This window comes from Sinocyclocheilus grahami, unplaced genomic scaffold (assembly GCF_001515645.1).
Source record: "Sinocyclocheilus grahami isolate Dianchi unplaced genomic scaffold, SAMN03320097.WGS_v1.1 scaffold11.1, whole genome shotgun sequence".
NCBI classification, from domain to species: Eukaryota; Metazoa; Chordata; class Actinopteri; order Cypriniformes; family Cyprinidae; genus Sinocyclocheilus; species Sinocyclocheilus grahami.
Window position 1 is genome coordinate 2,132,442 of NW_015505190.1, and position 11,706 is coordinate 2,144,147.

General features: G+C 39.5%; 1 protein-coding gene across 2 annotated transcripts in view; it reads right to left on the minus strand.

Moving 5' to 3' along the window:
• Window positions 1-73: 73 nt before the first annotated feature.
• The window catches only part of LOC107595586 (ataxin-1-like), a 20,145-nt gene continuing 8,512 nt past the window's right edge, over window positions 74-11,706 (minus strand). Inside the window, exons 1-3 of one of the 2 annotated variants that reach the window (XM_016286027.1) lie at window positions 9,164-9,463; window positions 3,805-5,902; window positions 74-3,698 (exon numbers count right to left, since the gene is read on the minus strand). In XM_016286027.1, the coding sequence (XP_016141513.1) occupies window positions 3,120-3,698; window positions 3,805-5,694 (2,469 nt within the window). In that variant the 5' untranslated portion in view covers window positions 5,695-5,902; window positions 9,164-9,463 and the 3' untranslated portion in view covers window positions 74-3,119. Of the gene's footprint in view, window positions 3,699-3,804; window positions 5,903-9,163; window positions 9,464-11,706 lie in introns of those variants that run through there. The other variant, XM_016286037.1, reaches the window with a different exon arrangement.

Consider the following 11,706-nt stretch of genomic DNA (forward strand, 5'->3'; position numbering starts at 1 on the left):
TATATATATATATATATATATATATATATATATATATATATATATAATAAAAATCCATATTGTTTATGCTCAGATTTGTACATACAACAGAAAGTTGTATTTTCCCATATGAATGCATTTTCAATAGCAAGCACAAGAGCTACATTCACAACATGACTCATCATGCTAGTTAAAGTTAGCCGCCTTTGTACATTGGGTGCATGTACAATGATGGGATGTAGAGGGCGCAATAGTCAGCCAGTGACTTCCCATGAGTCATAGCACTGGAGCTAAAATGATCACCAGCTAATTTTTTTGTAACTGAGCATTTTTGCAAAAAGTAACACAGGAACAGAAACAGTCGGGCCAGTTTCTCAACTTGAGAATGCAGTTTGACTATAAATCGCTATAATGCTTTTATGCCTTCAAGTGGTTGACAGCCTTCTTTTTAAAAACAAACAAACAAACAAAAAAGTTTTTTTTGATGCAGATGATAATAAATCGCTGTTGTTAGGTTGAAACAGAATAGCACACACTGGATAAAAGAACGTTCGTTGCCAACAGTGTTGAAACCTGACTGTCAATGAAGTTATCCACACAGTGCACAAACACACTGAGGTTTACATGTACATAGCTACACAGGAAAAAAGAGAGAGAGAACAATGATACACATGAAACAAACAACAATCCAGAAACATTGACACTTTTGTAATGGTTCTAGTCTATTGCCATAGCACTGACTTTTCTACTGCCTTACCAGTATCACCAGTACAATGAACTGTATTGAACATATTGTAGCTGTGTGGCTACTAATCAACAATCCCTTTCATTTCTCTTTCATTGTCCTCTCTCTTCAAAAGTGCATCAAATCCAAATCCAAATTGGACTGAATGTGCAATCAAGCATTTCTTCTACAATATGAGGTCTATTGTGATTCCATCTGAATAAAACCCTAGACGCAACAATACCTTTTTCAAGTCAGTCAACAAACTGACTTTAGTGAAAAACTCACACTCATGACCACACATATCAAAATGAATAGTTTTTAGGTGACCTACAGAGCTGGCAATATGAAGTGTTACTGTTAACTATAAGTTTCCATACATACACTCGGCTTTACTCTTTAAAATGTCTACTTGTGCAAATAGCAAAATTCTTATATGTATTCAAAGATTTTTTTTTCTGAATTTATAACAGCACTCATATGTATTAAACAGTCAGTTGAGTTAGATAAGAATTATTTTGTGACTGTTTCACACAAAATACATCTGAAGACAATCCCATAAGGCTTTTGTTTATGGAATAGAGCAATTACATTTGTCATTTAAAAAAGAAAGTTTATGGATTATTACCTTCTCTGTTATTTTTCATTGCAGTGTACTAAATTATTTCCTTTAACATGACCAGTGCAGCAAAGATAAAGACAGAGAAAAAAGATAATGTGTATACTAAAATCTAAAGATAGTGTCTCAACGTTCATATTGTATTTTCATTTTTTTTAAGTTACAAGACTGACCATTACATGTTTAGGTCATTAGCAGCATACTGCTAAGTATGGAGAATCAAAATTATAAAAGAGACCCACAGTGGATGACATACCTTATTCTGAGTAGTAGCTATAAATGATTTTGATGCAGACAAAAAATAGTCTGTGAGAGACTGAAGCATAGTCCTTTCAGGATGTCTTATGTCTATGTTCGCAATTAATTTTTGCCTATACTGGAAATTTACATTTTCAGTGACAGAACAGATTGAACACAGCACAGCATCCTCCTTTAACCCACTGATTCTTACTATTTAAATGATCATATCTATGTAATTTTGTTAACTTTGTCAGATGCTAAATTTATTATATAAACAAGTCAATACAAAAAGGCCAATTCTGTTTGTGATAAACCTGTAAAACATGGCTTGTTTTGAACATTTGAGTATGCTGCGTAGATTTATTGTATGGCAATTATATTGTGTCTTTAACAAAGAATTCATTATTGCAGCTGGACTGATTAAGGCCCCAATACTTAAAATAGTGTAAAGAAGACATCATTATTGAAAAACACTAAATGAGAAGTGCTTTGCACATAAACTGGGTAGTAATGCACAAAATGACTAACAGCACTCAAAATGGTATGTTGCTGTAGTAACAAAACAAAGGTGGGAATGTTTCCATCCATTCATTCAACTTCCCCTAACCTTTCTTTAAAGTGCTAATTCTGACTTGAACGGAGACTTCTCTACACAGCCACTTTGACAATGTGAAGATTTCTCCAACGCTTTCTCACTCAAAACTGAGATCACAGATCCGATCAGGCCATCTGATTGGGTTAATTGTTAAATGCACACATGAGGTATGTGAAAGCTCAGCATTGCATATCTAGAAGACTATCAGCAATTGAATTAACATATAAGGATAAATCACTTAACATTCAATGTTGTATCTTGATGCTTTACTTGACTTAAGTCTGATTCAAAATAGTCACTCGAGCATGTCACTCTCAGATGACATTATGTAAGCAAGGGTTAATTGGGGGCAGTAACAAGTGAAAGGCTGCATCTGTCAAGATAATCATTTTCACACAACTTGCGGAAGTCACTCGTAATCATAGTCACACAAATGACATGTCTTACTGTTAACCTTTTGCCATTAATCCATGTAACAGTCCATATCCAGTCAAAGCCCTGATTATGAATGAATTCAGTACACATAACAGTAGACTAAAATTATACACCAATTACTCAGCAAGCTGAGAAAAAAGTGGTCAGAACTTGCAATATACAAGCCAAAACTGTCATGTCCAGCGGATTTTAAAAAAATGTCTAAGGATAAATATTACATATGACATGACTCAAATGATCATACACATTAGTTACAGTAACCTGTATATGAATGTGATAGGAAAGCAACAAAGTACCAAAAAGTAAATCTGCTCTTCCTTGTCCCTCTTGGAGTCCGTGGCAGTGATGGGGAAAGTATTCTGAGTCTCTGTTGTTGAAGCAAAAGCATTTTATTGGACACCAAGCAAAAATAAATTTTATTCAGTTAATCAACATTATGTGATTTCTCAAATTAAGTAAGGCTAATTAATGTATTTCTTGGTTAGAAATTGACTCCCCACCACTGCTCTATGGAGTTCTGAACGTCCTCAGCAACCTGTGCTAGAGCGGCCCTCAATGCTGACCTTCAGCCGATGTGGGAGGAAGGAAAATTTGGGTAAAATCTGAGGGTCCTCTTGCGACCTCCACATTTCTCCCCTCTCTGGAGCAGACCATCTCCTCTTGCGGCTAACTGCTCTCTCGACACTAAATGTGCATGTCTTTTCTGCCTGGGTCTGGAGGTTCACCTGTGTCTTAGAAATTATGCCCCCATTCTCCAAGAGGGTCAACAAATTTCTTGGGTTAGAAGTCTCAACCAGTGTTCCTGCAGTATTTTCCACTCCTGATGTCATTTTGTGTCCTTTCTTAATATCCTCCATTTGGGTTGGTGTTTCCTCAATTGGCCCATTGTTTTTGGCTGGTTTGTATTTCGTCAAAGAGTCTGAAAAATTATCTTTCTTTTGAATGCTATCTTTTAGGCTTTTAAGGGTTAGAGAGATACAAACATCACCCACAGAGAGTTTGGCACAGGATAGTGCTAGCAACTGGGTGGTGCGGTCAGGGCAGCAGGACGACCAACCTTGACCAAACACAAAGAAAGGGTATTCCACCAGAACCTCGACACAGACCTAAAACAGAGAAAACCAAGAATAATATTTGAATTCCAATGGTTTATCAAGCTCTACCGAAGATTACTGCTAACAGTGAGCTTGGTTTGAAAAGAAACGGACTAACCTGGACTTTGTTCTCTCCCACTGAGAACTGTATGATGACAGCATTGGGTGTGTGGCTACATTCTATGCGTTCTACAGTGCTGGAGTCAATCTTCAGTTCTCCACTCACCTCCGCACTTTGCACAAAGTCCTCTGTCCGCAGATCCTCCACACGCTTTAGTTCGCCGTCTGCCAATTGGATAATAGAGCCCTTCATGAAGAATGGTGGTAGGCCTGGTGATGGTGATGATGGTGAGCTGTGAGGGCTTGTGGATGTTGGAGGTGTTACAGGAACTGGAGACCCCACTACACCGGCTGAAAGAACAGGCACCTGTATTTGGGTTGGACTTGGCATGACACAGGAGGCATGACCTCCATCAGAAACTGTGATGTCTTTACCATTGGGTAGGACCGAAGCTGCAGCTGCAGGTGGGGATGTATTAATAAAGGTCTGAGGCAGAGCTGTTGATGCATTTGCAACACTGGGGATGACAGAACAGCAGGTGACCTCCGGCTCAGCAGTAGTTGGATTGATGTTAGTGGCACTCACTGGAATGAGCAAGGAGGGGTTGCCTGAGATCACCACGTGCTGTGGCAGGTTGCTTTGATAACCAGTTACTGCTTGCTGGGGTCCACCAGAAGCACTGGTGATGTAGCCAATAATTGGGAGCTGCGTTGCAGAGTAAAGGCTGGTGGAGAGCTCTTGTTGGGGAGTGTTGTGAGGAGCCTGCAGGAGTGTGTGTGGGGAGATTGTGGAGGCCAGAGAAACTTGGCTGTCTGAGGACGTAAGGGCGGACAATCTGGACATTGGTTTGCCTATGCAGATCCCTCCTCTCTCAGCAAGGTGCAAAGATGAGTGGTTCTTACCCAAGATTCTTTGGAGCTCTGAGTTGCTGTTTGCTGCAAGGTGGCTACTGGATACCAACATCAACGATGTCTGCAGTCCAGTTCTCTCATGAGTGCTGTAGTCTGTTGGAAGCAAAACCTGAGCTTGGGTCTGGAGGCCCAGGTTATGGTTTTGCTTGTGGCTTTGGTCACCTTCTGACTGGCTAAGAATCCCTTTGGCAGTACTGTGCTTGACCATTGAAATCTCTCCTAATGTACCATTCTGCATCTCTCTGGGATGTGAGTCCGGTTGCTTTGCAATGAAGCCATCTGTGTAGTGTAGAACCACTTGAGAGGGGGTAAGGGCCAGGGCATGAGGGGCAAGGACTGCTGAATGTGGATGGATTTGAATGGGCAGTTGGGCAGAAGGGGAGGACACTGCCAATCCCAAAGGAGCACTCTCTACCTGGATGCATTGACTATGGGAAACATTTGGTATAGAAGAAATCACATGATGATTCTGTGAATCAAGGCTGGATGCTTGGGAGATGACAGCTGTTGTGGCCAAAACCTCTTGTGGCATCCTCCGTGGCTGTGTTGGACTGGTTGTGGATGGCACAATTTGTGAAGAGATATAACTTGTATAGGGTCCTATGAGCTGGAGATTGGGGGGAAGTTGTGTGTATTGGACAGAGCCTATGGTTTGAGGAAGGCTTGTGGAGAGAACTGCAGGATTGGCTGTTAGCATGGTAGGCCCAGAGAAAACTCCCTTGTATGTGGAGCTATTGGAAGAGAATGAAAAGCCAGCAGATGTAGTAGTTGGAGGATATTCCGTCACCACAGTGAGAGCCTTATTTGATGGTGGGGGGCTGTCAGGCTCAGCACTGTTGCTCTGTGATGGGCCTGCATTGTTGGGGATGTGGGCCATGCTAGCCATGGTAGCAACACTGGCTAGCCAAGCCAAATTCTCTCCACTCTGGCTCTCACTAACAGCAGCTGACACCAGCACCTGTTTCCCTTCCATAGCTAAAATCTCCCGCTTTTTTGGCGGAAGACATTCATTACAACGCTCCTGGTTAGACTTCATGGTCTTGGAGCTTGTCCCGTATTTTAACCCGCTCGTCTTGATCAGTATGTTTTAAAGCTCAAAGTAGAACTCAGTTGTCAAGATTTTAATTGTTCTATATCTTTGCTCCACTTTTACTATAGTCTTGCCCATTGTCAGGACTCTTGTCATGAAAGGATTCATGTGCTTCATGTGGAATCATCTCACACTGATGGCAATTGGTCCATACCTTCATCAGACAGACAGAAAACAAAAACAAACATTGAGAAAGTGTATCCTCTATGCACTGCCTTTGAGTCTTTAAAACAAATTCAAACCTATGTGCCTAAAAGTAGCATATTATGTGATTTTTGATCTTACAGTAACATCCTTTCAGTTACGAATGCCAAATAAAGAAATTGTTTGAAATGGAATACATTTGATTTTGTTTAGCAACCGGAAATTTGTATTTAATATGGTAATTACAAAGTCAAACCTCACCTTATCTACTGAACACTTTGACTTCCTTTTCTTTTCTATGTATTAGTAGTGTAAACAACAGTTTAGTGAAAACGAATGTATGTTATTATCGAGAGTACCTCTGCACGTAAACAACGCATGCGTGTGGTGCTGCTGACGTACTGTAGAATACGCATGCGCTGCGCCTTGTTTACGTGCAGAGAAACGCATGCGTCGTAGTACTCTCCATAATAGCAGAAGACGTAATTCGGACAAGAAAATTGTTGAATAAAGTTATTTTTGTTTTCTTTGTGCAAAAAAACTATTCTTGTAGCTTTTGAAGCGGTTGAACCACTGATGTTCTATGGACTGTTTTACCGATGTCCTTACTAGATTTCTTTGGCTTGACCGTGGTAGTACCCTTGCTGTCCATGGAGGGTCAGAAAGCTTTCAGAGAGATTTCATAAAAAATATCTTAATTTGTGTTCCGAAGATGAATGAAGGTCTTACAGGTTTTGGAACGACATGAGGGTGAGTAATTAATGACAGAATTTTCATTTTTGGGTGAACTATCCCTTTAATGCATTTATGAATGATGCTTTTATTCAAGTGATAAGTAATGGATCTTCAAGGGGGTACAATGAACACGTCTCCATAATCAAATGTAAATCTAAATCGTTCTCATGCTTTAAGGATTAATAATGTTTGCACATTCATACAGTTCATCTACATACATCAATGAGGATGAAGAGAGCACAGGGTGAAAACTTAATATGCGGAAAGAGTGTGGACAAGAAAAAGATGAAGGAAGAGAATACAGAAAGAGAGAACACTGGCTCTCCTGACCCACATTGAGCTCTGCCTGCAAGCGAGCATAGTTATTGAGTTAGAGTGTAACAGTGGAGAAGAAAGAGAGAGAGAGCAAGAGAGAGTGAGGGAGGGGGGAATAGAGGGAGGGAGAGATCCCTTCACCACAGTAGATCTGCACCAATCACTGTCCTACTTTCCCCTGCTACAGCGTACACCACACACAGCCATTGAATGCTTTAGTCTATTGTACACAGAGCACAATACACACACGTACACATCAGCATATCCATTGGACTGATACGCGCTTATGCATATGTGATTTGGTGCAGAGTGCTCATGTATCAAAGAACAATAGAACTGTAGTGATCACATAGATCACAGTCTTACACAGCTTTCAATGCACACAGCATAACAAAAGTACATTAAAAATATTACACATATATAACTGCATTCTCCTGTATCATTTCATGTTTTTACAGGGATCCATAAACATTTTTGTGATACATTATTACATCCTAAAAAACTGGATGAAAAACAAACATTCACAATGCAGGCAGATAGTATTGTTTACCATTAACCTCTAAACCGGACAGACATTCATTCATGTAACTGTAAAAAATACTGAGAGATTGAAACTGGATATAAAGCCCAAGCCTCTATAGAGAGATTTTAAGTATTCTGAATGTAATATTTGCATGCACTTTGCATTTCTAAAAGATGTTCTTCTGCCTTTAGCGTACTTGCATGTATGCATGTATACGCTTGCTGAGTTCCTTATGGTATTATATATATATATATAATAACAGCTTAGAGTAGAACTTGGGAGGGAATGTTGAAAAAGTTTTAAGAATACCTACATTTCACACATTATTTGTGTGTGTCTGTATGTGCATATGCACTATTTCTCTTTTACTGGGTGTCATATTTGCCTGTCTATTTCCAGAGGGTTTCAGAGATCACTACTGAAATACACCCACAATTCAAAATAGCTAACTCAAACTAAGCCTGCAAGGCAATACAGCCACACAGAGGTGATGCTTCATTTCTGTTTCTTTCTGGTTGTGGCTGATTCATGCCATAGAACTGTAGTACGTGCCTACTTCCTATTGACTACTATTGTTGTTAAATTGAGTTTAATCCTATATTTAACCCTCAGAAACCATTCTTTTACAGCTTCAGTAGGACATTGTTTAACTTATGAAATAAATCATTGTAGGTGATTTCACTTGAAGGATTTACTATCCCTATAGGGCCATTTAGTTTTCGCAATGTACACAAAACCTGACACACACACACACACACACACACACACACATTCGCACACACTCGCTCACAGTGTGGCTGAGCCAAAGAGCCAGAAAGATTAACAACTTGCAGTATCCTTCTAGTTCTTTAACAGTAGATCTCATGCTCTGCAGGCCCACTACAGTTCAAAATGTCATCAAAGCAACATATTCACACCAATAATCCCACACAAAGACATTAACGGCCAATAAAAGCAACATGTCTGACTAACTGGCACAAAAACAAAGACTTCAGAATGTAAATATTCCCCTTTCGCAATTTATCTGCCACACAAACAAAAACAGTGTCACATAATTTTGCTCTGTGTTGTATGTAACACAAAGTTAATTCTGTGCACAGTGTGTTAATGTAAAATCCCCAGGAACGTTTTACTCGCAGGGTGCTGTGACACCTTTTACAATGATGTCATCTCAGAGATGACTGAACCAGTAGCAGTGATTATGCATACAAATACAAACATAACTGCTCTGAAATGAAATGTTCATATTAACTTCTTTCCTCACAAAGCATGCTTATATGCTCAAAGGATTTTCACTCATGTCCATTTAGCACCTGTAAGCAGCTCCTCTCTGCACTTAACGACCTTTTATATGGGTGCCTGCCCCTTTAAGAGGCAGTCTAGGGAGTCCTAAGCTAGACATGAATCCAAACAGAGCTGTTGCTGCCTTTACAATGACTAAAGCCTGTTTCTCTGCGCTCTCTCTCTCTCCCCCCATAAGCAAACGAGCACAACATACAGAGTGACACTGACACATTTGCACAGAATTGCAACTATTTCTGCAAAGCCTATTGTTTATTATTAGCTACAATAAATTGATTTCTCAAATGCATGCACATATTTGCTTCCCTTCATGGAATACGAGAATAATATAGTATGTGCAATAAGCATGTATGATTCAAAACCAAGCAAACATTTAATCTAAGGGTGATGCCTTACCTTTCTTTATAGGGTAGCCTTTAATAACTCTCTCTCTCTGTACTACGAGTGTAACTCACTCTACCCACTGGCAAGCTGTCCTTTGTCCAGGTTTAGCTCTGCTATCAGGTCACACACGCAATCCTCTGATTTATGTTTTCTTCCATGTCCAATTTCCCCCCCCCCCGCCTTCACTCTCCTCCACTTCCTTCGACAATTGCTCAGAGGGCTGAGGGTAAAGGAAGTCCCCTCATCTGCGCTGTTTCACTAGCCCTACGTGTGAGAGCTACAGCGTATGTTATGCAAGGCAAACAGACTGCCAGCTCTCTCTCTCTCTCTCCCTCTCTCTCTTTTGCTCTTCACACATACACACACAGTGCTCTAGAGAACATGGCTCCTCCTCCCCCAGTCAGCCTCAGCAGCCTCATCAGGTATTCATTCAAAAAACACACTCCACTTGGCAGGGTGCCCAGACTACGCACACACAGGGAGAGAGAGAGAGGGAGGGAGGGACAAGGAGTGGGAAAGAGAGGGAGGAGGAAAAATTGTGAGCGAGGGACCGAGCACACTAAAAGAAACACGTAGCCTCGCGTAGAGCACTGCACACTCGCGAGAAACACAAACACACCAACACCAACAGACCATGAAATTCTCCTGAGAGAGTCTTTGTGATGGTTTCTATGCGTTTTCTTGCTTTCTTTCTACGCCTAATTAGTTTCTCTCAGTGGAAAACAAATTTAGTGCCTCACCACCATTACATGTGATAAGAGTAAGCACATTTGTATGGGGCTATATAAGCTTGCCCTGGAATAAACCCAGAAGGTTTCCCTAACATTAGTGTATGATTAACCTTTGGTTATTTGTTTGAAAGCCAATTACTGAGAATCTAGAAAACTTGAGTTTTTTTGTGCAATTCTTGAAGGTATGGAAAACCATTGGAGAATGTATGCACAATATTCTTTAATGGATAAAGTTATATTTTTCATATTATCTATTAATCATATTACTATATTCTCAATTGCACAGTTATTAAAATTATAGCAGTGGTTCTCAACCATATATATACAGTATATGGTATATGTATTTCTTTATTTTTTTTCCCTTTAGTGGGCTTCAGCCCCCTGGTTGTTGAGAACCACTGCATTATACCACTGAGTATTTAATTAAATGTATAAAAGTCAAACCCATCATAGCTGAAAACATTGCATTATTGTTGAGTTTAACGTAAACTGAACGGCATACAAGAAACACAAAACAAGCATATATTATTAAAATCCAAAGCACGTACATACACTCACCTACATATAATCACATACACAAACATAGAAACCTGTATGTCTCCCACATTAAGCATGCAAAGTAGTTGCAGTTCACCCTCAGGGGGGCCCACATGCAAATACAGTCACTTGCTCCACCACACATATGCTGACATACGAAAGTGTTATCTTCGCACACAACCTTGAGAAGATCTGAAGAACATAAAAAAAGCCATCAGCAATATGTAACCTCTAATATTAGCCTGGCCTGGTTTACTCTCTCTGAGCAGATCCCAGCACTGCATTGGTTGTATTTGCCAAGCCACAGACACATACAAAGCCACCATATAGCATATGAAAGGAAAAGCTCATCTTTGGAAAACTCACTAACCATAGACTTCTCATGGCCAATCATTCACTCACACATGGACGTCTCTCAGTATGTCGTCTTCTTGTTCTGGAATCCAAATCTTTTTAGTGTCTCTAACATAAAGGCTTGAGAATTTTAACCATAAACTACTAAATAACATAAAAGTTTAAAGCATGTCAAATTTAACTGCTGTAGTGATATATGTAATATATACACTTCTGTTCAAAATATTTTTTGAAAGAAATTAATACTTTTATTCAGGAAGGACACATTAAATTGATCTAAAGTAAAGACAGTAAAGACATTTATAAAGTTACCCAAAAACAACAAGCTTTTTGGTATTTTACCAACTCCAAGCTTTTGGAGAAAGAAAAGAGAAGAAAAAAACAATTATATACAGGTGCATCTCAATAAATTAGAATGTCGTGGAAAAGTTCATTTATTTCAGTAATTCAACTCAAATTGTGAAACTCGTGTATTAAATAAATTCAATGCACACATACTGAAGTAGTTTAAGTCTTTGGTTCTTTTAATTGTGATGATTTTGGCTCACATTTAACAAAAACTCACCAATTCACAATCTCAACAAATTAGAATACTTCATAAGACCAATAAAAAAAACATTTTTAGTGAATTGTTGGCCTTCTGGAAAGTATGTTCATTTACTGTACATGTACTCAATACTTGATAGGGGCTCCTTTTGCTTTAATTACTGCCTCAATTCGGCGTGGCATGGAGGTGATCAGTTTGTGGCTCTGCTGGGGTGGTATGGAAGCCCAGGTTTCTTTGACAGTGGCCTTCAGCTCATCTGCATTTTTTGGTCTCTAAAAATGTTTCTCATTTTCCTCTTGATCATCACAATTAAAAGAACCAAAGACTTAAACTGCTTCCGTCTGTGTGCATTGAATTTATTTAATACACGAGTTTCACAATTTGAG